Below are 27440 nucleotides of genomic sequence, written 5' to 3' on the forward strand. Positions count from 1 at the left end.
GAGTCTCCAAGTCACACGAGTCTCCAGGTCACACAAGTCTCCAAGTCACACGAGTCTCCAACTCACACAAGTATCCAAGTCACACAAGTCACACAAGTCTCCAGGTCACACAAGTCTCCAAGTCACACGAGTCTCCAAGTCACACAAGTCTCCAAGTCACACGAGTCTCCAAGTCACACAAGTCTCCAAGTCACACAAGTCTCCAGGTCACACAAGTCTCCAAGTCACACGAGTCTCCAAGTCACACAAGTCTCCAAGTCACACAAGTCTCCAAGTCACACAAGTCTCCAAGTCACACAAGTCACACGAGTCTCCATGTCACACAAGTCTCCAAGTCACACGAGTCTCCAAGTCACACGAGTCTCCAAGTCACACAAGTCTCCAAGTCACACGAGTCTCCAAGTCACACAAGTCACACGAGTCTCCAAGTCACAAGAGTCTCCAAGTCACACGAGTCTCCAGGTCACACAAGTCTCCAAGTCACACGAGTCTCCAAGTCACACAAGTCTCCAAGTCACACAAGGCACACGAGTCTCCAAGTCACACAAGTCTCCAAGTCACACGAGTCTCCAAGTCACACAAGTCTCCAAGTCACACAAGTCACACGAGTCTCCAAGTCACACAAGTCTCGAAGTCACATGAGTCTCCAAGTCACACAAGTTACACAAGTCTCCAAGTCACACAAGTCTCCAAGTCACACAAGTCTCCAAGTCACACAAGTCACACGAGTCTCCAAGTCACACGAGTCTCCAAGTCACACGAGTCTCCAAGTCACACGAGTCTCCAAGTCACACGAGTCTCCAACAATACGTGGTTAATGCCTTTAACCAGCAGCTCACTGCATAGTGCACTTTAAAGATAATTAGATTAGTATCTTTGTGAGGTTACTTTATTATTTACATTGAAAAGATACAGAGATAATTTGTTAAAGCTGGACCAGCGCACTACACCTAGGTTAGTAAATCATAGGCCCCATCCACTCCCTCTGCTAAAGCTCCACTCCTGCACTAAAGTCGGGGATTCAGTTGGACTCAGATCTGCTGCGTTCCCCCCTACCTGGTGACAGTGTACATCTCATAAAGTAGGGATAATCCACCCTGCTACACAAACATCTCAAAACAAACTGGTCAGACTACTGCTTGACCTTACTTCTAGAACCCACCTCGCCCGCCCCTGCCCACGTGACAACCTAGGATGGCTTAGAGTAGACGACAGAGTACAGCAACTTGCAATGGGCCTGTCTACAAGATACATACACGACCAAGGTATATGTGTACATGTCAAAATACTTCCCAAAGGTCAGTGAATACCACGACCACAACACCATGGGAGCTCCACAAATCATGTTAAACCCAGATTCGGCTCAAACAGGGACTAAACACGTTTCGCAATTATGCCACATCAATGTGGAACGCCCTACCCAAAGATGTAAAGGAATGTGAATCACTACCCACTTTCAAAACACTCTCAAAGAACACCTACGGGAGACTGCAATTCGAAACTGGCCCCTGTAAATGTCCTAACCCAACCCCCTCCAATGTACAGTAAAGTACCAAACATGGTTTTGTCAATATTCCAATGTACAGTTGTGCTTGTGCAGTTGTACAGTGTCCCCCACCCACCCCTCCTACCCAACCTACCCCCCCCCCCCACCTATAATGTACGGTATATACTCTCTTTTCCAGACTCTTTTTGTATCACAAACAGTAGGCCTACTGTATTTGCAAATCTGGTATGTCATAAATGTATAGAAGTGTCTCAGACTGTATGTCACATGTCATGTTATGGTGAATTGAAAATGGGGGTCCCTGATGTAAACAAGACGAACGTCTTTCTCTGGTCTGCATGCCCTTAACAATTGTATGTATTGAGCTGTACTGTATTGTACCCATCCTGCAATCTGTTAACAAAGTTTTCAATCAATCAATCAATCAATCACAACCGTGGTCAGTCTGTGCAGAGAAACAAGGAAGAGCATGGTTGCCAGATCGGATTAACAATATCCGAACCGCCCATTATTATCAAAGGTTTGTCAGGTGAAGGCAGACTCTCAAATCTGGCAACACTGATGCGTTGCATTGTGGGGGATCCCGGTTTGAAATTTGAATTGCAGACAGAGCCTGCACCACGTTGTGAGCAACTGTTGCATCTTCTCCTCAGGTAATTGTGCAACACATATATTTTATTATTTATAAGTAATGCGTGCCCCTGATATAAACAAGTGCTGTTTAGTCTGTGTTTTCAGTGACTACTGTAACGTTATTAGCTCGATATTATGAAACTGGCGGGATCTGTAAACTACCGGAGCTGCTAACTGGCTAACGGTATGCTAACGTTGGTACCTATACTGTACCCGGAGCTGCTAACTGGCTAACGTTATGACTATGAGAGCTAACGTTGGTACCTACTGTACCCGGAGCTGCTAACTGGATAACGTTATGACTATGAGAGTTAACGTTGGTACATACTGTACCCGGAGCTGCTAACTGGCTAACGTTATGAGAGCTAACATTGGGGTACCTACTGTACCCGGAGCTGCTAACTGGCTATCATTCAGGTGGGGCTTATAGTGTGAAAAGTAGGTGACGCAAGTGCTACATACAGGCCACTGCAGAATACTGACGTTATAGCTAACCAATGCATATCACGCTGCACAGATCTTCCATGGCTTAATTTAATTATAAAATATATAATTTCATTGTAGCAAACACTGTTACAGGATTTATTCCTGTGTATTTAAAATTTGATTTCTGGGAGATTTAGGGGACTGTCACAAGACGCTGGTTGTGAAGATAGTACGACGGTTGAAGTTCAGTCAGAGTTCACTCGTTTGAAAGTTAACGTCAATAGTTATTTAATTTATGTGGGATCCATCCTGTAACATTCAGATTGTAGTCAATGATATAAAAGTAAGTGCCCGTTTATCGTTTCACCTGTTATATATCGCAAATTTGGCTGTGTTCGGTGATTACTGATTGTTGGAGGTCCTAGAAATGCAAAATAATATTGAGAATCACTGGCCTTAGACTATCTACTAACGTATTCTCTCTCTCTCTCTAGGTTCATGGCCACTAATGACTTCAGAGCTTCAGAAGGACAGTATGCTGGATGAGGAAGGTCTTGGCCATGCTGCGATGGCTCCTAGAGGACAAGAACGGAGAGGTGCTGGACCTGGCTGTCAAATGGTTTGTAATGCTACAGCATATTGTATGTAGATGTGCATGACGTGGACTAAATTAGAGGTCCTAGAAATGCAAAATAATATTGAGAATCACTGGCCTTAGACTATCTACTAACGTATTCTCTCTCTCTCTCTAGGTTCATGGCCACTAATGACTTCAGAGCTTCAGAAGGACAGTATGCTGGATGAGGAAGGTCTTGGCCATGCTGCGATGGCTCCTAGAGGACAAGAACGGAGATGTGCTGGACCTGGCTGTCAAATGGTTTGTAATGCTACAGCATATTGTATGTAGATGTGCATGACGTGGACTAAATTAGAGGTCCTAGAAATGCAAAATAATATTGAGAATCACTGGCCTTAGACTATCTACTAACATATTCACTCTCTCTCTCTAGGTTCATGGCCACTAATGACTTCAGAGCTTCAGAAGGACAGTATGCTGGATGAGGAAGGTCTTGGCCATGCTGCGATGGCTCCTAGAGGACAAGAACGGAGAGGTGCTGGACCTGGCTGTCAAATGGTTTGTAATGCTACAGCATATTGTATGTAGATGTGCATGACGTGGACTAAATTAGAGGTCCTAGAAATGCAAAATAATATTGAGAATCACTGGCCTTAGACTATCTACTAACGTATTCTCTCTCTCTCTCTCTCTCTCTCTCTCTCTCTCTCTCTCTCTCTCTCTCTCTAGGTTCATGGCCACTAATGACTTCAGAGCTTCGGAAGGACAGTATGCTGGATGAGGAAGGTCTTGGCCATGCTGCGATGGCTCCTAGAGGACAAGAACGGAGAGGTGCTGGACCTGGCTGTCAAATGGTTTGTAATGCTACAGCATATTGTATGTAGATGTGCATGACGTGGACTAAATTAGAGGTCCTAGAAATGCAAAATAATATTGAGAATCACTGGCTTTAGACTATCTACTAACGTATTCTCTCTCTCTCTCTAGGTTCATGGCCACTAATGACTTCAGAGCTTCAGAAGGACAGTATGCTGGATGAGGAAGGTCTTGGCCATGCTGCGATGGCTCCTAGAGGACAAGAACGGAGAGGTGCTGGACCTGGCTGTCAAATGGTTTGTAATGCTACAGCATATTGTATGTAGATGTGCATGACGTGGACTAAATTAGAGGTCCTAGAAATGCAAAATAATATTGAGAATCACTGGCCTTAGACTATCTACTAACGTATTCTCTCTCTCTCTCTAGGTTCATGGCCACTAATGACTTCAGAGCTTCAGAAGGACAGTATGCTGGATGAGGAAGGTCTTGGCCATGCTGCGATGGCTCCTAGAGGACAAGAACGGAGAGGTGCTGGACCTGGCTGTCAATTTTTTTTTAATGCTACAGCATATTGTATGTAGATGTGCATGACGTGGACTAAATTAGAGGTCCTAGAAATGCAAAATAATATTGAGAATCACTGGCCTTAGACTATCTACTAACGTATTCTCTCTCTCTCTCTAGGTTCATGGCCACTAATGACTTCAGAGCTTCAGAAGGACAGTATGCTGGATGAGGAAAGTCTTGGCCATGCTGCGATGGCTCCTAGAGGACAAGAACGGAGGTGCAGGACCTGGCTGTCAAATGGTTTGTAATGCTACAGTATAAATTATTGTATTACCCATCACACTCACCATCAATGACTCCACCATCACCCCCTCCCCCCTAGTCCGCAACCTCGGTGTCATCCTCGACTCCACCCTCTCATTTGACCCCCATGTCCGCTCCATTGTCAAAACTTCATATTTTCACCTCCGCAACATTGCCAAAATCCGTCACTGCCTCTACCCCCTGCTGCTGAATCCCTCATACATGCCTTCATCTCCTCCCTCCTGGACTACTGTAACTCCCTCCTCACTGGCATCACCTCCCACTCCCTCCATAAACTGAATTTTTACCATTTAAATTCCAGTGTTTGTGATGGGCATCACAAAGTATTGTATAAAAAATAAAAATAAAAACACATATTCAATACATTTTGAATTGTAACCCTTTAAATGCCAGTTTGTGTGATGGCATCACAAATTATTGTTAAAAATTATTATTATTGTTGCTGTGGCTCTTGTTGTATTTTGTTATCTTGCTTTCCTTCTTTCTCTCCTCTCTCTCTTCTCTCTCTCTCCCATCTCTCTCTATCTCATCCTCTTCTCTTCTGTCTTCGTTCTGTCGTTGAATTTGTGGTTCGTTCTTTTTATTTGCCTTTTTCACTTTTCGTGTAGGGCAGTAGTTTGGTGAGTGGAAGTCCAGTCCCCTCCAAGTCGGGGACCAGCACGCCTCGCCGGGGCCGGCGACAGCTCCCCCAGACCCCCGCCACGCCACGCCCCCACGTCACCTATTCCCCCGTGGTCCGTAAGGCTATGCCCACGCCTCCCGGGGTGCCCCAGGGGCGCCTCCCGGCCCGGCCCCCTGGCGCTTTTCTCCGGAGCCCGCCCAGGGCCAGGGGCCTCCCCCTGCCGGCCCCCCGCCACCCCACCATGGCTCACCCCGTCAGGGTTGCCACCCGCCACCTCGCTGGGGTGACGCGGGAGGAGGGGGGGGGCTCCATGGAGGGCGACGGTTGCTTCTACAACCAGGACTACCAGGACTACGAGCCACGCCACGAGCCGCCCGCCTATGAGCAGAGCCCCGCATAACATTGGGGTCTTGTGCTTGGCACTCCGAGCATGGCACTAACACTGTCACGGTTAGGGGTTTGATTCCTGCTGGGGCCACCCGTTGTGAAAGATGTATGCAGTCATTCCAAAGCACTTTATGTCCTAGTAATAGAGCTGTGCTATAGAGATGCTGTCATTCATTCATAACCAAACCAAAAGACATTTATAAACAACATCTTACTAAATGCAGGCTTTCATTTACAACTGAATGGCCATATCACTCGGTTTTTGTATTAATTCTCCTAAAAAATTTTGCTAAGCTAGACTAACATGAAAGTTTAAGTGAAAGTACACACTTGAGTAAAAGTCAAAGTTTCTACTTTTAAATGTACTTAAGTAGTAAACAGTGAACTTTTTTTCTGACTGTCTATATTCTTCTGATAGCAGGTGTTTAAGCAAAGATCCCCTGTGGGAGAAGACTGTTGCAGGGGAACAATGGGTTAATTTCATTGGAGGCTTTGTCGTTGGGTTCAGAGAGGAGGATGTGATATTTTTTGTTAATAAATGTTTAAATATCTATTCAAGTTGTCATTTTTAACTGGAAAAAGTAGCATGTATGGGGGTAATTGTTACTTTACTTGACATTTGAGCTTCACTGCAGAATGATGTATATTGTGTACAATGTGCACATACACTGAGAATATATTTCAGTGAGGTAGGAGACGGCATGTAAACTTCTGAATTTTTCAATGAGGGACATGCCAATACTCCATTGGTAAAGGGAAGGGTCCTTAAATATGTGGCAATCAACCATTTCCTACTGTATTTCCGGTAATGTATGGGCATAGGCAGATAGTGGAGTAGCTCTGGCAGAATACTGGGTACACAGTAAATTCCGCTGACTCAAACTGAGTACATTTCACTCAAACTGAGTAAAATTTCTTTACTCAGTTTGAGTCAAATGTACTCTGCGGAATTTACTGTGTAGTACCAGTATTGCATTGGCAGTGTTGGCTAGGCTTCGGGCAACCAGACCTGGCCCAGTGTGTTTGGGCCGCATCTGGGCTGCTTTAGGCAACCGGACGTTCACCGCTTCTGGCAACCCCGGACCTGGCCCAGTGTACTCGGGCCGGAATCGGCCAGTCAGTCATTGCCGCCTACTGGGCCGATTCCGCCAATTCCGGACATTCACCGCTTCCGGCAACCCCGGACCTGGCCCAGTGTACTCGGGCCGGAATCGGCCAGTCAGTCATTGCCGCCTACTTGGCCGATTCCGGCAACCGGACTTGGGCAGATTAATTTCTTCCGGCCTGCCGGATACAGGCCATTAATGGGCCGGAACTTTTTGGCCACCTGGGGCCTCTAGGACCGTATTCATGTTTACCTGTAAGCTGCCTCTAGGACCGTATTCATGTTTACCTGTAAGGTGCCTCTAGGACAGTATTCATGTTTGCCTGTAAGCTGCCTCTAGGACAGTATTCATGTTTACCTGTAAGCTGCCTCTAGGACAGTATTCATGTTTACCTGTAAGCTGCCTCTAGGACAGTATTCATGTTTGCCTGTAAGCTGCCTCTAGGACAGTATTCATGTTTACCTGTAAGCTGCCTCTAGGACAGTACTCCACGATGATACACATGTTGGGAGGGTCGATACAGGCTCCTATGAAGCGGGTCAGGTGCTCATTCTGGACATCACGCATCTAGAGGACAAAGGAAAGGACATGTGTTTACATATAACTTAAAGCTACACCATGTAACTTTCACTACAAGCTGCCTCAGTCTCTCTGGATTGTCCAGAGATCTAGGTGTATCAATCTGCGCATGCAGAGTTCTGGAGTAGGTGCGGAAAAGTGACTATAGCTCGGCCGAGAAAGTGCTGATCGACTTGGGATTGGTCGCTCCGTGTTCAGGAGACTCAGGTGTATAAAAGTCTATTGGATCATGTCTCCAGCACCCCCACAGCCGTAGCTACAACCACTTAATGTCAAGGCTCTCCACATCCACATTCATTCATTTTCTCCCCCCGCTCTCTCTCCCATGATTTCCAAATATCGGAAGTGTTGCGGTGGTCTATGGTTGTCTGTCATCATGTTGTTGTTTTTTTATCCACTTTTTCTCCCCATTTTCTATTTTTCTCCCATCCCAATTTTGTATTATCCAATTCTTCCCTCCCTTGAACGTTGCTAGACTATGCCTCCCACTGGTCGGCTATAGTGAGGACACCTGTCCCCTCCGGTACACGAGGAGGCAGCCTGTCGCAACTTTTCACCGCAGCAGCTCGAACTCTCAGTGGCGAGGAGTAACGTGTGGGAGGCTCATGCTGCCCCCGCTACTTCCTGTTTCCGCCGCACCGGCGTCACCAAACCGACCCGTAGGAGTCGCTGTCCACAACGTCCAATCCCCACCCACCGGCTTTCCCACCCTCTAACTCTTGCCAATTGTGTTAGTATGAACGAGCGGCCAGCCGGTAGCAACTCCGAGAGCTGGGCTCGAACCCAGCGTCTCCTGCGTTAGTGGCGAGCGCCTTGCCCACTGTGCCAATCAGCCGCCCTGTCTGTCATCATTGTAATGTTTGTTGTCAGCACGTTTGTAATGTTTGTCAACATGTTTGTAATGTTTGTCTGTCAACATGTTTGTAATGTGTATCTGTCAACATGATTGTCTGTCAACATACGATTGGTTGTCGTACATTCAGTTGAATTAAAAGGGCACAAATTGAAACAGCCTGAATGTGTTTCTGATAACGGCAAACAATGCTTTGCATTTAACCCTTTCACTACCACACTACAGAAGATTAACCTTTCACTACCACACTACATAAGGTTAACTTTTCACTACCACACTACAGAAGGTTAACCTTTCACTACCACACTACAGAAGGTTAACCTTTCACTACCACACTACAGAAGGTTAACCCTTTCACTACCACACTACAGAAGGTTAACCTTTCACTACCACACTACAGAAGGTTAACCCTTTCACTACCACACTACAGAAGGTTAACCTTTCACTACAGGTTAATCTTTCACTACCACACTACAGAAGGTTAACCTTTCACTACCACACTACCACTACAGAAGGTTAACCCTTTTTATGATGCTAACTTCCTTCTCTGGTGCTTCTAGTACCAACCAACACTGATCTCCATGACGACGGTAAAAACATATTCTGCAGCGGCCATTTTAATAATGTGTACCAACCAGGTAAAATACTCATAAATGCCAATGTGAATATGAAAAGCTGTTCTATCAACTCTAGTTCTGTGATTGTGTCACATTTGAATGAACCCTTAGAGGTCACCAGACCCATATCCATAACCAGAACATCCACCCTAAAGTAAAACATAATTCACATGTTATCTACTGCACAGCTTAGTGTTGATGTGTGAAGATGAAGGAGTCTCTCCACAAGCTGAACGCCAGAGAGACAAGACTCTAGTGATGATGGCATCCAGAGAGAAATTCCAGCTTCTCCATAGACAGTAAATAGTGGAACTCCCAGGACACTATGACAGTAACCATGGTGATTTGACTGAGATATGGGTACATTGGTCCTAATTCTCGAACGGACATACGTAAAACTTACCAAGGATTCCCTTCGTAACTCGATTTACGTACTTATTCGGCATTCTTGAACGGCATGGTATTGTAAATTCTTTGTAGGATTTACGTAGGATTTACGAACTCGAAAAGGCAGTCGCAAGTCGGACAGACCGGTGTGCACCCTGTTTAACAGTTTCTCTGGGGCAAGTCATTGGGGATTGCCAATACTACAGACATCTGTGGAGTTGGATGATTGTAATGATAATTAATGCGACAATATTTGTATAATTAATAATTACGTTTTGCGTTTGTGGTCCTGACTCAGTGAGGCATTGTGAGCATTACACACACAGAACTAAACCGATCGGGATATAGCTACTGTATGGTGGAATATACTGTATTAATATTCCATATACCATCTTGTTATTATTATATTATTTATTGTTTTATTTATTTATTACATTGCTTGCCTAAGAGCCAATGTAGAAACGGCTTGATATATGTTATTATTGTACTTAAATTTGCACTCTGGTTGGATGCCAAACTTATTTTTGTTATATTGTACTTGTGCTGACAATACATTTTGATCTAATCTAATCTCATTTTGGGAGATTATATAAAATATTATTATTATCATTTCGAATCGCAAATCGCTGTCGCGTTACGGAGTGTGCGTGTGTTAAAGTTAGAGGTTCTATGTAGGATTGCAAGTAACTGTCTAACTGTATTTAACTGTTTCCACTGACTGTACATAACTGTTTCCACTAGAGGGTGCTATAGGCGGAGCCAGTAATGCTACCACCAGGTGGAGAGTATTTAAGGAGATGTCTCCTCCCCCTCTACCTCTTTCCCACCTGCCTCTCACGGAGAGGAGAACTCATGTACTGCTGCCTTACCATGCAAATAATAAACCACGCTGATTAATGGCTGAAGGTAGAAACCATGCCTCTTGACCACATTATTGTCGCCCCATAGCCAGACTCTGTCAACAGGTTATGGGCCCAGATCACGCAGGGGCGAAATAATAAGGGTAGCAAGTTTAGCTGAAGTATAGGCTAGGTTAGCACCGGGAGTACCGCGTGGCTAGACGCTAGGCCAACAAGAGCTAAAGCTACGCCTACCATCAAACAAGAGGATGGCGACCAAGGGAAGGAGCAAATGGCCCTCATTCAATGGAAAGGCAGAGGACTACGAGCTCTGGGAAGAGCGCATGTTATGCTGCATGCACGGTGTGGGACTGAAGACGACGATCTTGACGGCCCCCACTGGAGACCTGACGGCGGAAGCACAAGCCCTGGACGACAAGCGTAATGCAGACGCATACTGTGAGTTAGCACAACTGCTCGACGACACAAGCTTGGGGCTGATATTCCGCGACACTAAAGACAAAGGCCGCGAAAGCCTGGGGGTGTTGAGAGAACATTATATCGGGCAAGGAAGACCCCGAGTCGTGGCCCTCTACATAACACTAACAGCACTGAAGAAGGGGCACACCGAGACTGTGACCGAATACGTCATCAGAGCTGAGCAGATCATGACAGCATTGAAGAGTGCAGGAGAAGCACCAAGCGATGGGCTAATGATGGCGATGGTGATGAGAGGACTACCGGAGCTGTACAAACCGTTCACACTCCTGGTAACACACGGTTCAGCGGACATGATGCTGGGAAAGTTCAAGGCCAAGTTACGAAAGTTCGAGGTCTCAGAAGATACCCACCCAGCCGCCGCGGAGGCGGGAGAGAGGGTGCTGAAGGCCAGAGCAACGCCAAGGGAGAAGACCAGGCCCACGGCGGAGCTGGCATGTTGGCGATGCGGAGAGAAAGGCCATCGGAGAGGCAACTGCACAAAGACTGTCTGGTGTAGCTTCTGGAAATCCACGGGGCACACAGACAGAGCGTGTATGAAGAAACACGACCAGAGCACGCGATACGCGCATGGACAAGATGACGGCCATGGACGAGACGGCGGCTATGGACAAGATGGCGGCTGTGGACAAGATGGCGGCAGCGGACAAGATGGCGGCGACGGTCGACGTGAGACGAATCGAGACGACGCCCGGAGAGTAGCGGGACAAGAAGACTTCGCCTTCGGGGCGCGGACAGCGTGCGTCGCCAGGCCGGCGCAGCTGCAGCGGGCCCAGAGGAAGGGACTGCTCGTGGACACAGGTGCGTCGTCCCACGTCATCAACGACAGGAGTCGGTTCAAGAACTTTGACAACACTTTCCACCCGGAGAGACACAGCATGGAGCTGGCAGACGGGAAGCGCACCTACGGGTTGGCGCAAGAGAGAGGAGACGCACAGGTATGCCTCACAGACAGTGAGGTGCGCCGGTGCACAGCGACGTTAAAGAACGCTCTCTACGTACCATCGTTCCCACAAGGACTATTCTCTGTAATAGCTGCTACTGCGAACGGTGCCAAAGTATTCTTCGATAAAGGTAAAAATGTTCTTGTAGAGCCTGACGGTACACGATTTAACATAAAGATGTACCAGAGAATGTATTATCTGCAAACAGAGTGTAATGACAATGACAAGTGTAATGATAATAATGATATGTGTAACGTGACGGTCAGTCACGATATTCAGACATGGCATGAGATTATGGGTCATTGTAATTACGAGGATTTACTGAAACTGCAAGCAGTGACAGAAGGCATGCACATTGAAGGTGAAAAGCGTAGACAAAGAATGTGTAGTGTGCATAAGGGGGAAGTTTACTCAATCGAGAAACAGAAATCCCTCAGGAAAAGTAAAGGTACCACTTGCACTAGTTAACACAGATCTAGCCGGTCCAGTAAGCAACAAGTCCATAGGAGGCTTTAGATATGTACAGTCAGGGCCGCCTCAGGGGGTGTGCAAGCAGTGCGGTCGCACAGGGCCTCGCGGGAAGGGGGGCCTCACAAAATAAAAAATAAAAATAAATATATATATATATATATATATTTTTTTTTTTTTTTTTTTTTGCGAGGCCCCCCTTCCCGCGAGGCCCTTTTTCATCACAGACCTAAAATCTAGTTTTGCTTATATGCTTATATATTTCACATTAGACACGTTTGTAGAATGTGTCTGACTTGTTCCTGGGTCTGCACCTGGGTCACTATTGGAGCTCTGGGGCTCTGCAGAAGACATACTATTGGTTTCAACGAAGGGAGTGGTTACTTACATCATGTGTAGTATGCCGGCGCGCGTCAGCTGCGTTTGACTATTTCGCGCGTGCAGCTTTTGACTATTATGCTTAGTTATGCCAGCCAAGACGAAGAGGTTGGTCATTATCAGTCGGTCGGTCACCAAGGAACGTTGACGAAAGGCCTCTCGCTGGCGGGACAAATGGCCGGAGCCTTGTCATGGTGATGTCGGTTAGTAGCTAGCTTAGCTAAAGGCTAACTAGCGTTAGCTAACCTAGAGACAGCGCATCATGCGCATGCAGCCAAGATGAAGAGGATGGTCGTTTGGCAGATGAACTTTGTCAACTCCACGCGGTTGTCTCCATCCTCTTGGACGTTTGGTGAGTTTTTAACCTATTCTATTAACTCTATTCTATTCCCGCCGTGGACATCTCTCTCTCTCTCTCTCTCTCTCTGGAGCTAAACTGGCCGACTAGCTGTTGTAGTACTACTAGTAGCTAACGGTGTGTGGCCTGGTGTCAGCACCTGTATGTAGCCGCATAGCTTGCTTCTGCATTAGCTAATGGTTAGCGATAGCCTGGTTGAGATAACTGTTAGCCAGTTAGCTGTTTAGCTACGACGTTAGCTGCCGGCTGCGCTCGGCTGGGAACGTTCGTTTGATGCTATCAGTTAGCCTAGAGACTAGTTAGCTGTTAGCTTGTGCTACGACCATTGACATTAGCCGTGAGAATAGCAGGGGGTTCTGGCACTCTGACTACGACATCATCTTTGACAGAAGATGTAGTCGGGCCTGCACCATGACAAGGCTCCGGCCATAGCATAGCTTTTTGTCCCGCCAGCGAGAGGCCTTTCGTCAACGTGGAGACCTGTGTTGCGGCCTTTCGCCCTGCGTTCCTTGGTGCAGGTAAGATTAATGAAAATGTCATGACATTACCCCACTCTTCCTTCCTTCCCCTCCCGAATGTTTTGTTAATAACGATGTTTTTTTCCAGGCAAAACATATGTTACTTCACAACATTTGGAGATACGACATGTGCTGTGTGTGAATTCATTGTCTTGGTCGTTTGTGTAGCTTGGGTAGCGTTGGGCCGTTGGCCAAAGCTGTGTGTGGCCTGGTGTCAGTAGCCTACCTGGCTAGCCTTTAGCTGATGTCGGCCAAATGGCTCCTTGCTGCTTTGTTTTCTCTGGTATAGACCCTCTTCTCTTTGGATTTAAGTGTTGATCTTTGTCCTTTTGGATCTATGTATATTCATATTGCCTTTGTGAAGTTATCTTTTCCTTCCGTTTTGTTCTTTCATTAAAAGTTGAATATCCTTTAGGGGGTCATCTTTGCTTATCTCTCTCATACATGCTCTCTCTCTAACACACACACACACACACACGACAAACACACATGCTCTCTCTCTCTCTCTCTCTCTCTCTCTTTCTAACACACACAGTCTGCCTATGGCGGCCTTTCTCGATGGCTAGGCTGTGCTCGCTGAGTCTGTACCTAGTCAAGGATCTTCAGTCACAGTGCTCAGGTATTCTGCCACTGTGTACTCTCTGTTTAGGGCCAAATAGCATTTCAATTTCTTTCCAATGTGTCTCTCTCTCTGTACACTGTATATTGACTGTAGAACGGGAGCTCTCTCTCGCTCTCTCTCTTGCTATATGTTGACTGTATCATGCCCAGCCTCGGGCAGCGCTATTATTTAAGAATATGTTGACTGTATGAAAATCGCATTTAAATCTCACACAGGGCCTCGCATTTCTCCCAAGCGGCCCTGTGTACAGTATTTTACAGATGTGTGCACAGGGACAGTGTTTGTTTACTTTCTCAAAGCAAAGAGTGACACACTCCAGGCCACAGAGAAATTCCTGGCAGACATAGCCCCTTATGGTAACGTAAGATGCTTGAGGTCAGGGGCGCTCGAGTAGCACACCATGTACCGCGCTGCGTCGCGGATCGGCTGACCCGAGTTAGATTCCCGGACCCGCCGTAATTTGCCAAATGTCTTCCCCTGCTCTCTCTCCCGTTTCACCCTCAGTGTATCTTTCGGTCATGTTTGACCAGGAAAAGCGATAAACGCTAAAAAATAAAGTAAAACAAAATAAAATAAAAAAATATGCTTGAGGTCCGACAACGGAACCGAGTTCACAAACAGAGAGTTCCAAACACTGTTGAGAAGGAACAAGATAAGACATGAGACGTCATGTCCATATTCCCCACACCAGAACGGAGTGGCAGAGAGGGAATGGCGCACTCTTTTCGAAATGGCTAGGTGTAAGCTAGTAGACAGTAACTTACCTAAGAGTCTATGGCATTATGCGGTGCAAGAAGCCGCTTACACCAGAAACAGGTGCTTTAATAAGCACACGGGCACCACCCCGTATACAGCACTGACAGGAAAGAAGTGTAATCTAGCTAGAATGCACCAATTTGGATCAGTGTGTCAGTCATGCTTACCTGCAGGACAGAGGAAAGCGCGAGTCCAGATGTGAAAAAGGACACTTTGTAGGGCACGACAAAGGAAGCCCCGCTTTCCTAGTTTATCATCCCGGTAAAGGGAGAGTGCAGAAACACAGGATAGTCAAGTTTGTCACAAAGACAACATGTGAGAGCGAGACACAGACAGAGGAGCCAGAGCTGGACTCCAGAGTAAGGTGTGAAGAAACAGAGACACCTCAGCCCAGTGTACTTAGCACGGCCGTGCAGACAGTCAGCAACCCCCAGAGGGCGATGACGAGGAGCACCCGAGGGTGACGTCACGTGCCCCAAGCAGTGGGAGGTATCCCTCAAGGGAACACAAACCCCCAAAGTATCTGACAGACTATGCCCGGAGAGAAAGTGACGAGGATGACAGTACACCTACCACCATTGATTACTGCTACAGAGTAGTCAGTGGGGTACCTCAGACCTTTAAAGAGGCCATAGTGTCCCCTGAATCAAGTAAATGGGAGAGAGCAATGGATGAGGAGATGAGGTCCCTAGAGGACAACCACACCTTTACTCTAACCAAGTTACCAGAGGGCAGACAGACAGTGTGAGGGAAATGGGTGTGTTCAATCAAGAAGGGCATTGAAGGCCACGACAAGTACAAAGTGAGGTTCGTAGCTGTAAAGTCAACTCTTGCTTTCCACTCCAAAGGACATAAGGAAACAACTCCAAGTTCCAACTCCAAGTCAATTTTTATTTTCAACTTTTCAACAGTTTCAGTTGCAGTTGATTCTTGACTGGTTGGTTCTTCATATAGGTTGAAAACCTTCGAAAACAAAGAAAAAGGTTTTAACAATGCAATAAACATAAACAATAAACAACAATAACCATCTTTTCAAACCAATAAGTTCTTTTTAAACATGGTTGATTTTAAACATTAAATATATATTTTAAATAATCAAATGTCTTTTAACGATAGTGTTTACACAATGAATGCCAAAATGTAAAGTATTAAATTACCTTATAAAGTCGACATTTTAACACAGTCTTAAATTAACTCATAAAGTCGACATTTTAACCCAATTATTAAAGTCATTTTCAATTAATCATTTCTGAATTGTAACCTTTAATAAATTATTCAAGTTAGTAAACATTTGATTCAAGTCAAGTAAACATTTGGTATTTTAAATTGAATAAGTGAAGAAATATAGCTAAACTTTCAGCTTGTAGATCAGCTCTGATTGAACAAGGCATTTTAAACCTTTAAACATGAGTTGTCGACCTTTTTAGTAGTCTTTCAAATTCTTAAATCATTTTAACATTTCTAACTTGGTCTTAATTTGTAAAGAGATACTTTTAAACATAAATGAAAACCAACTCTCAAGCAAGTGAATGTGTAGACTGAAACAGTTGGAGCTACTAAACACACAATTGAATTAGCCTGATTTTAACCACATTTAAGCAGAAGTATAAATAAACAGTAGAATAAGTAGAACATAACCGACCATTGGCGTCTTTGGGGGTAGAGCTCATTGGGTCGACCTTCAGCTTGCTTTGTTTGTTTGTTCTGTGAGTGTCTCCACCACCAGCCTTTAACAGCTGTTCAATCAGCCAACGGCAGCCATCTTGCAGCTGATGCACTCTGGGAGATGTAGTTGGTAGTTGTCTGAGGTGTCTTGACATGCTCCACTCATGAGTTTTAACTCAACACCTCCCACTTGAGCTCCTGGGTTCTTAACCACAGAGGTCACTCAAGTCATTCACGCCTCTGTTGTTCTTCAGTAGGAAGTAGAATGACCAGCCGTCTGACATCTCGATGCAGAATTGTGGCCGGGATTTTGGTTTTTTCACTGTTTGATTTTGTGGGCTTTCCTTTGTCATTTGCTTTCGTGATGGGGACAGGATAGCTGGGAAAGGTCCTCACCAGCACATCTCTTACGATGCCTTTGCGGTCAGCGTTGACACTGACTACTCTAGCCAGCTTGTACTGTCCTCTCAGGGCATTTTGGTCAGCCAACCAGACCACATCTCCAACAGCAACATTTCGCTCTTTGGTGTGCCATTTGTTCCTTATGAACAATTAGGACCGGCCAATTGGCTCCATTTCTTCCAGAACTTGCTGACTTCTGCCTGAATATTCTGAAGTCTTTTGTATGGGTAGCCATCAAACTGAAAGTCTCCAGGGTCACCTTTAGGATGGGCACGTCCTAAAAGCAGAGCGTTTGGAGTGATGTACTCTATGCAGTCTTCCCTGCTTTGAGTTCTTGCATCGATGGGTCTCTCATTAGCAAGGTTGGCTGCCATGAAGAGAAACGTTTGGAATTCTCCCCATGTGAAAACACCTTCTCCACCAAGGTTGCTTAAGGCCCGCTTCACTATTCTGACACCTGCCTCTGCTGCACCGTTCCTGTGGGGAGAGTCTGCGGGGTGGATCTTCCACGACCATTCTGTGCCATGTTTGGCAGCTCTTCCTTCAAGTTCAGGCCTGTTCAGTTGGTCAAGGAATTTGTAAAGCTTTTCCAGAGCAGGCTTGGCTCCCACAAAGTTAGAGCCAGGGTCTGACCAGAGTTTCCTGGGGTGTCCTCTCAGCGAAGTGAACCTTTGATAGGCGAGCAGGAATCCTTCGGATGACTGGTCACTCACCACTTCAGTGTGCATGGCTCGGGAAGCCATGCGGCAGAAGACGATTCCCCATACTTTGAGTCTGGTCCTCTTTTTGACCTCATCCTTCACTTCATAGGGGCCGAACAGGTCCATGGTGGTGAATTCAAAGGGTGCAGCTGGGCCTGTTCGCTCTGGAGGCAGGTCAGCCATGATTTGTTGACACTGTTTTACATTGTTCTTTCTGCAAACGACACAGCTGTCAACCACCCTCTTGGCAAGTCTCCGGCCTTTTATCACCCAAGCCTTTTTCCTCATGCGAAGAAGGGTTCCTGCTACTCCCTCATGGTTTGCTTTGTGGGATTCTTGTGCCAGCAATGTAGACACCCACGATTCAAAAGGTAAGACTGGCACTGCAGTCTTCACTTCGTTGAACATCTGGATTCTGCCTCCACAAAGTAGGAGTCCAGAGTTCACGTCTTTGTACACTGCCAATCTGCTTAGAGTCGTCTCTGGGAAGGCTATAGCTTCTTGAGCAGAGAGGAAAAGGTCTTCAGATGCGTTGTCAAGTTATTTTACAGTCAACCCAGCTTGTTTGGGTGATGCCTCCCACTTTGACTGCCCTGGCACCTGGCACTTCCTCTCTAGCCACTGCTTGACAGCTCGATAGACCCAGGCGATGACTCTCACCAGTTTGGACAGGTTGCTGAATCTTCTTATTTCCACAAGATCTTTGACCCAGCCAGTGGGCTTCCTTCTTAGAAGAGTTGGCATTTCCTTTTGACTTTCCTGTGTGGTCAGAGGGTCGTCTTCCTGCGGACTGATTTTAGCTTGAGCTTGTGTGATTGCAGCTGAAAATGCCTTCCTTTGGAGTGTGTTTACGCTCTCCCTGGCCTGGGCAGCTACCTCTCCAGCTGATTTAATGGGCCACTCCTCCACTGGCCACTTCAGGAAATCTGGTCCATTTTGCCAGGTGGAATCCTCTTTTAAATCTTCAGGAGTGCCTCCTCTTGTAATGATGTCAGCTATGTTCAGACCTCCACGGATCCACCACCAGTCCTGCACTGGTGCAGTCTTTTGGATTTCACCCACTCTGTTGGCAAAGAAGCTTTGGTACCCATAACTGTCTCTCTGGATTGCCCCAAGGACCGTCTGACTGTCCAGCAGATGGAACCATTTCTCGATCTTCATTCGAGCATGCTTTTCCACATACTTCCTGATTCAGGCTGCAAAGACTGCTCCACAGATCTCAGCTTTTACAGCTTCTCCCTTTTGATCCAGAGGTGTCAGTTTGGCTTTTGATTCCACGAACCGAACTTCAATGCCATGACATGTTTCCCACCTTAAGTACATCACAGCTCCAAAGGTTTTGTCACTTCCATCAGAGAATGTGATGCCCCAAGGGTTTCCTTTCCAGTCAGCTGGTGTGAGGCTTCTGTAGAATTTCACCTGACCAAGCTGTACATATTCTTCAAAAAGCTGTATGGCTTCTTCTCTGATGCTTTCTGAGAGTGGTTTGTCCCAGGTTTCTTGGGTCAGCTTGCCACCTCCTCCCTCTTGGAATGCCTTTCTGACAAGAATTGCTCCCTTCTGCTTGACCGGTGCTACTAGGCCAATTGGGTCATACAGCCCGGCTACTTGACTTAAGAGAGCCCTTCTAGTCAGTGGGTTTGGTGTTTCGGTTCTCACCTCTTCTTTAAGGAGATCTTTGCCAACTCTCATTTTCTTCTTTCTTTTGGAAAAGTTAACTGAGGTCAACATGTAGAGCTTGTCTTCGTCCACTTGGTAGCCGATGCCTAGGGCTTTGTTGTCTTCTTCCCTCATTTGATTTGGGAGAATGAAGGTTTTCCCTTGTTCCTCTTTTAGGACTTCCTTCTCTGTGCCTTTCCTCCCACTTTGCCCTGACCGGACCCATGGTTTGAGGAAGAAGCCTCCAGCTCCCAAAATCTCTTCAACTTTTGCAGTGATTTTGTCGAGTTGATCCAGGTTATTGTGGGAGGTCGTCCACATAACTGTCCTCTTCAATGACTCTGCATTCATCTTCCAAGTGAACAAAGCTGGGCAGGCTCGCCGTTTCTCTCATAGCCAACTAAGCGATGCAACCAGCAGGTTTGTCCCCGATGTTGACTCTGGTGATTGCATATTCACTGATCTCCTCTTCTGGGCTGTCTCTCCAGAGGAATCTGTGTAGATGCATCTCACGCTGCTCCAGCCACACAGAGTTGTACATCTTCTTTATGTCTCCTAGAGCTGCATGCACACCTTCTCTGAACCGTAGCAGTACAGCTCTAATAGGGTTGAGTACATCTGGTCCCTTAAGAAGGATGTCATTCATGCTCACGCCTTTGTATTTCTGGCTGCTGTTCCAGACAATACGAACTGGTGTTGTCACTGAATGGGGGTAGGATGTGCTCCGCCCACCGTCTTCCCCAGTGGACTCTCCCATAAGACGAGGTCTCCAACTACTTTTACTCTTTGGGGAGCGAGTCTTCCCTCTCGGTGGCTTATGAGTAGTTCAACCTCTTCTGGCCTTTCCAGCTCTTCAAGCTTGACCTCCGGGAAAAACCTTTGCAACCTCTCTGGTTGAATCACTTGATGGACCTTGGCGATTTCATCTAGGCCGTAGCAGACTAGTTCGTGGGCTCTTTCAGTGCCTGTAGGAGTCTTCACTCTAACTTTGAGGAGGTATCTCTGAGTGTCCACCTTCATGGCCATTCCTCCAACCCCATGCACAATCAATGTTATCTTCTCTCTTCTCAACCCAAGTCTTTCAGCAGCCTTATGGGTGATGTAGTTTGTATCTGACGCTAGGTCAATGAATGTCCCAATTTTCTGACCAGCGTTTGCAGTGACTTTCATCAGCATCATGATGACAGGAAGCTCAGCGAGACCATTTCTTCGCAGTAGTTCAGACTGGCCGGAGGTTTTGAGTGCCACTGTAGTTTTGTTAGTAAAAGCCCTTCTGCCTCGATCTGCCATTTCAGAGGAGAGTTCAGACAAGAACGACTCTTGTTCCTCTGTGAGTTTGCCTTTGTTGCCGTCTCTTCCACCTCTTCCTTCTTCCCATCGAGGCTTGAATTCTCCTTTTGGGCAGAGGATATAGTGGTGGTCTGCGGCATTTCCTCCCTTCTTACAGTCTGCATTTCTGCATAGGAATGTCTCTCTGCAGCCGTCTTCTCCGAAAGCTTCAGTCCCTTGAACTTCCGGCAAAAGAACAGTTTGTGGTTATGTCCACTGTCGCCACAGACAACACATACGTCAAGCTCTAGTCTCTTTGTGTTCTTTGTAGAGGCAAACTTTCTTTCATTCTTTTTGTCCGGGCGATCTGGCTTGTCAGTCTTCTCCACAATTCTTAGTTGATCAAGCTTCTCCAGTACGTCTTCCTGGTTCTTCAAATATTTCAAGAGCATGTCAAAATGGTTCTCTGCTGTGACATTGCTGCTGGGATCAACCAGTCTCTCTTGATAAAGTCAGGTAACTTGCTTTCAATTGATTTGATCACAAGTGCGTTGTTTATGGCCCCAGAGTTGCCCAATTCAGTGAGATCTGACAGAGCCTTCTCCACAGTTTGTATAAGGTCGATGACCTTTCTTGGCTGGTTTCCTTTTACATATGGTATCCTGTCGAGCTCTTCAAGGATTTCCACAGTGATGCTTGATTTATTTCCATGCCTGTTCTCTAAGACTCTGAAAATTTCTCTGGCTGTAGTGTAGGTAGAAAGTCTGAGTTCTTTGGAGATTTTCTCCTCCACGCTGTCCAAGAGCTGGATCTTTTTAACTTCAGGGGATCCGGATGGCTCTCCCTGCCTTTGCAGGCTTTCCTAATCTTTTCTCCATCTGTGATATTCTCTCTTATTTCCAGAGAAGGTAGGTAGGGTGGTTGGCTTTATCCTCACCAACGGTGTCGTCGGATGGTGTGGTGCAACTCCTGTGCCTTGCTCAGCATTCCTCAGGCTGCGTGCAGATGTAAACTGAGGTTTCCTCATCTTCAGCCTGAGAAGGGTGTCTTCTAGCTTCTTGAGCCTCGCATTCAGTTCATCTCTGGATTCGTCAGGTATCCATTTCTCCCACGTGGACATTATAAAGATGGCCTTGTCTCCCATCTCGTCTGAGAGTGTTAGGTGCTGTTCATAGCACTCTAAGGATTCAGTCCTCACTGGCACAGTTCCTGCTGCTTCACTTACTTTCTCAGCTCCATCAATAGCTGTTTCCAGCTCATGTTTTCCATATTTGGACCACAGGATTGTCTTTGATCTCTGCCATCTTTGTTTCGGCTTCTTTTGAAGTATGTTTGAGGTCGTCCTCTTGCTTCTCGTCAAGCTTTTTCTCTTCATCCTCAGGTTCTACTTCAGCCTCCAGCCCAAACCTGAATTCATCATTTGCCTCAAGCACGGCTCTATAACAGAGTGAGAGTGTGCTGAACTCATCCATCAGCTCGGATCGCAGCATGGTGTCTGCTCCTCTGGCAATGTGGTTGGCTTGTTTGGTGAAGCTGTGTTTTGCTGTGGTCCTCTCCTTCTTTAGTTCTTTGACCTCCGCCATATCTTCCTCCATCTTTATCCTTCCGTGTCAGCAGTATTGGGTCGAAGCAGTTTTATCCTCATCCTCCACTGCTAGCACTTGGTTTTCAACTGTTGAGTCAACTCTTGCTTTCCACTCCAAAGGACATAAGGAAACAACTCCAAGTTCCAACTCCAAGTCAATTTTTATTTTCAACTTTTCAACAGTTTCAGTTGCAGTTGATTCTTGACTGGTTGGTTCTTCATATAGGTTGAAAACCTTGGAAAACAAAGAAAAAGGTTTTAACAATGCAATAAACATAAACAATAACCATCTTTTCAAACCAATAAGTTCTTTTTAAACATGGTTGATTTTAAACATTAAATATATATTTTAAATAATCAAACGTCTTTTAACGATAGTGTTTACACAATGAATGCCAAAATGTAAAGTATTAAATTACCTTATAAAGTCGACATTTTAACACAGTCTTAAATTAACTCATAAAGTCAACATTTTAACCCAATTATTAAAGTCATTTTCAATTAATCATTTCTGAATTGTAACCTTTAATAAATGATTCAAGTTAGTAAACATTTGATTCAAGTCAAGTAAACATTTGGTATTTTAAATTGAATAAGTGAAGAAATATAGCTAAACTTTAAGCTTGTAGATCAGCTCTGATTGAACAAGGCATTTTAAACCTTTAAACATGAGTTGTCGACCTTTTTAGTAGTCTTTCAAATTCTTAAATCATTTTAACATTTCTAACTTGGTCTTAATTTGTAAAGAGATACTTTTAAACATAAATGAAAACCAACTCTCAAGCAAGTGAATGTGTAGACTGAAACAGTTGGAGCTACTAAACACACAATTGAATTAGAAGTATAAATAAACAGTAGAATAAGTAGAACATAACCGACCATTGGCGTCTTTGGGGGTAGAGCTCCTTGGGTCGACCTTCAGCTTGCTTTGTTTGTTTGTTCTGTGAGTGTCTCCACCACCAGCCTTTAACAGCTGTTCAATCAGCCAACGGCAGCCATCTTGCAGCTGATGCACTCTGGGAGATGTAGTTGGTAGTTGTCTGAGGTGTCTTGACATGCTCCACTCATGAGTTTTAACTCAACAGTAGCTACATGCTTAAATGCAGGAGGATACTCCAGGTTTAAATACAGAAGGAGTAGATTCCAGGTTTAAATACCTGAGTGGATTCCATGTTTAAATACAGAAATGGATTCTATGTTTAAATACAGAAGTGGATGATTTACCATGTTCAAAATTATTTAATTATGTGGAAAAGATCCTGAAACGTTTTGACTGATGTAAAAAATTTACAGAGAAGCTGTGGGTAGCCTCATTTATTTGACAACATGTACTCGCCCTGACCTCATGATGTTTTGTAGTGAGTAAATTGTCACAGCATTTTGCTGACCCCACAGAGGAGCATTGGATTACAGCAAAACATGTTTCTCGTTATCTCAAAGGTACAGCAGATAAACAGCTGTGTTTCAGAAAGAAGCAGCCCACAGGGGCACTATCAACTTGTGAAGCCGAATATATGGCTCTAGCTATGACAATACAGGAATGTACTTATCTAGAACAACTGCTCGAAGGGATGGATACCTATGTATATATGAAGACTGTTGTTTATGAGGACAACCAGGGAACCATTGCGATTGCTAGAAACCCTGTGTGCCGACATAGATGTAAACATGTCGATATAAAATATGATTTCATCAGATCTGTCATCAGAGAAGAAAGAATGACACTGATTTATTGTCCAACGGACGACATGGTAGCAGACACTATGACGAAACCTGTTTCCAAACTGAAATTGAAGAGATTTGTAGAGGTCATGTTTGGTGTGTAAATATTGACTGCCATATTCTTTTTGATGTTCTGAACTGTATTATTTTCTTTGTAAATAGTTTTTGAAGAAGTTATACAGTGTGCTATACAACCCTAAGTGGGAGTGTTAAAGTTAGAGGTTCTATGTAGGATTGCAAGTAACTGTATTTAACTGTTTCCACTGACTGTACATAACTGTTTCCACTAGATGTCTCCGCCCACTCTACCTCTTTCTTACCTGCCTCTCACGGAAAGGAGAACTCATGTACTGCTGCCTTACCATGCAATAATAAACCATGCTGATTAATGGCTGAAGGTAGAAACCATGCCTTTTGACCACATTATTGTCGCCCCATAGCCAGACTCTGTCAACAGCGTGTATATGTGTGTGCGTGCAGGAAACAGTATCAGCTGCTGCATCGTTAATGAACTATAGATTTAAATGGAATTCGTTCATCTATTCTTAGTCTATTTCAATATATCGGGCGATTGGGTTAATAAAATGCAGCGGGTAAGGCAGGTGGCTTAGTGAAGATACATACGGAGCGTGCGCATGTGTATGTGTGTGTGTGCAGGATACAGTATTTGCTGCTGCATCGTTAATGAACTATAGATTTATATGGAATTCGTTAATATTGTGGTGACCCACATCGAGAGACATTCACTATGGAGGGCTTGTGCCTTTAAGAGCGGGGGTTTATGGGAAAGGTAGAGTTTCCTAACTCCATATTGGTGACCCTGAGAAGAAGAACATCATGTTAGACGGCAATGATGTCGCAGCACCCGCACTTAATGGTGCCAATGACGCAGCTAACATGCTAAATGCGAACATCTACGTCGCGACCATCAAGCTGCCCGATTTTTGGCAACATAATCCATGGCCGTGGTTTCAACACATTGAAGCCCAATTTCAGTTGAGAGAAATAATGCAAGACGTAACTAAATACTTCAATGTGGTGGCGGCGTTGAATGCTTCGACAACGGCACGAGCGATGATGCTGTTGGAGCAGGGCTGTACGTTAACTTTTTTTGCACATAGCACTGGTGCTACAGAGGTTGATAGTTTTGTAGCACAGGCCAAAATCTTGTAGCACAAGTATAAAACGTGTTATATTTGTAACAGTCACAAATGTGCCTATTGTATTTGTATTATTTAGTTGCAGTGCCATGTTTGGCTGTCATTTAGTATATCGCCATGTGTTATTATTACTATGATACTCTCATATGCTATTTTCAATTAATATCATAAACAACATAAGGAATATTAGCATAATTTTGAGTGGACTGAAGGAATGAGTCAGCGTTAATAGTTTTAAATGCAAATAATTTATTGAAACATAGAAGTGGGGTCGGTTGGGACACACACACACACACACAATGGGGGACCCTGATGTAAACAAGACAAACGTCTTTCTCTGGTCTGCATCCCCTTAACAATTGTGTGTATTGAGCCGTACTGTACCCATTCTGCAATCTGTTAAATAAAGTTTTCATTCATTCATTCACACACACTGTTTCAACTCACCACCCCCGCATCATATTGTAGTCTAGTCTGTCTTCAAACTTCCACTCCTCTCGAAACTTGTTTATATTTGAATATCATCATTATCTGTCCATCCTCAGTTTACTATAATATACTCCTGTCCTGAGTCCTGACTAGTGACTTCATCGTCTTTCCAAACGCACGCACGCACACACACACACAGGGAAGGGGAGAGAGTGCCCCCCCATTTCCCTTTCCACACTGTGTCTGCTGGCTCTGCGCCTCTGATCAGGATTAGCTTGTTAGCTTGCTAACGTTGTAGTGATTGTAATGGTACATAAACGTTAATTTCGGGCGATGTGCGCATAAAGGAATGGCGACGGTGCAAAGCATGTAGATGCATTTGACCCGTTGCGAGAAAGAAAAAACACCACGGACTTATTTCGGGACGTGTAGGCGCACTGCTGTGTTAACGCAGCAGTGCGCACCAACCGACCAACGCGCTGCTCCTAGCAGAAGCACGGATAGGGCGGATACGACTCGTCGAGTTGTCACAAGAGTTTTTTCAAAATAAGAGTATCATATGCACCTGAACTTTGCTAGCTTTCGGAGCCTAGCTGGAGCTGCGCGTGGGCAGAAATGAGACCCGCTACAGGATTTTCAAAATAAGAGTATCTATATGAACCGAATCCCTATCGCACCAGTGCTACTGAAGTAAATCCATCCATCGCACAGACAGCTGTTGCTGTAGCACGTGCGATATATATGTCGCACTGTACACCCCTGTGTTGGAGGATCCACCACCTGCCGGCAAGTATGATGCGCTAAAGACATTCCTTCTGAAACTGTATGAACTGTCAGAACTGGAGAAAGCGGACCGCCTGCTGTCCCTTAACGGCCTTGGTGATGGCAAACCGTCAGAGTTAATGGAGAAGATGCTGGCTGTGCTGGGATTAGCTGATCACTCCTTTCTGTTTACACACATTTTCCTGCGGCAGCTTCCCTCCTCTCCTCCACCAAGCGGACAGAGTTTTCCTGGCCAACCGGCAGCAGTTTGTCCATGCGCTGCTGCCCCACCAGGGCACCTCAGCCCCACCACTAGAGGACTATACAAACACCGCGGCTGCGATGACAGCCCGACGCCAACCCGACGACTGGCTCTGTTATTACCATGCCAGGTTTGGGGACAGGGCCAAGCAGTGTCCACCATGCAGTTTCAGGGTACAGGGAAACGTTAGGGCCGGCACTCATTAGCGGCTATGGGTGCCGGCCGTGACTGCAAGCTGTTGTTCATCGCAGAGTCCTTGGCTGGCCAGTGGCTGCTGGTGGACTTGGGCGCTCAACGCAGCATCCTGCCGGCACAGGCCGTGGACACCATGGCCGGCGGACACGGGCCCCAGATGGACGCCGCTAACGGTACGCCCATACGTACTTACGGCACCAGGTATGTGGAGGTGTGTTTTGGCGGGCGGCGTTTCAGCTGAGACTTTGTTATGCCTGGGCGTGGACTTCCTCTGTGCCTTCAGCCTGCTGGTCGATATTAAGAACTGTCACCTGATCGATGCCCTCTCTTTCGCTTCATACCCCTGCATGCTTGGGGAGGCCGGAGCTCTCTGCCTGTTAAACACACTTGCCACCGGGGATCCGTATCAACACTTGCTCGCCGGGTTCCCTGACCTCACCACACCCATGTTCTCGTCTGCAGTGGCTAAACACGGCGTGGAACACCATATTACCACAAGGGCCCTCCAGTCTATGCCCGGGCCCGGAGCCTCGACTTAGCCAAGCTAGCAATCGCCAGGGGGGAGTGTTCCACCATGGAGCACCTTGGCATTATGCGCCGCTCGAACATTGTGCGCTGCTCCTACACATGGTTACAAAGGCTGGTGGGGGTTGGTGCCCCTGCAGCGATTTCCATCGCCTGAATAACGCCAGAACCCCCGACTGGTACCCCATCCCGCACATACAGGACTTCTCTACCCACCTGGGGCCATCATCTTCGCCAAGGTGGACCTAGTGCGCGGGTACCACCAGGTGCCGGTCCATCCACGAGATGTGCCAAAAACAGCTGTCATTACACCCTTTGGACTTTTCGAGTTACTGAGAATGCCTTTTGGGCTCATGGGGGCGGCGCAGACATTTCAGCG

General features: G+C 45.9%; 1 protein-coding gene across 1 annotated transcript in view; it reads right to left on the minus strand.

The window, feature by feature from the left end:
- Positions 1-27440, minus strand: part of npr1a (natriuretic peptide receptor 1a) — a gene marked incomplete at its 3' end in the record, with an annotated part of 384573 nt that overhangs the window by 46165 nt on the left and 310968 nt on the right. Inside the window, exon 12 of the mRNA XM_084312567.1 lies at positions 7371-7475. Within this exon, the coding sequence (XP_084168693.1) occupies positions 7371-7475 (105 nt within the window). The remainder of the gene's footprint in view (positions 1-7370; positions 7476-27440) is intronic.

Source organism: Notolepis coatsorum (assembly GCF_963971535.1).
Source record: "Notolepis coatsorum genome assembly, chromosome: 4".
Classification (NCBI taxonomy): domain Eukaryota; kingdom Metazoa; phylum Chordata; class Actinopteri; order Aulopiformes; family Paralepididae; genus Notolepis; species Notolepis coatsorum.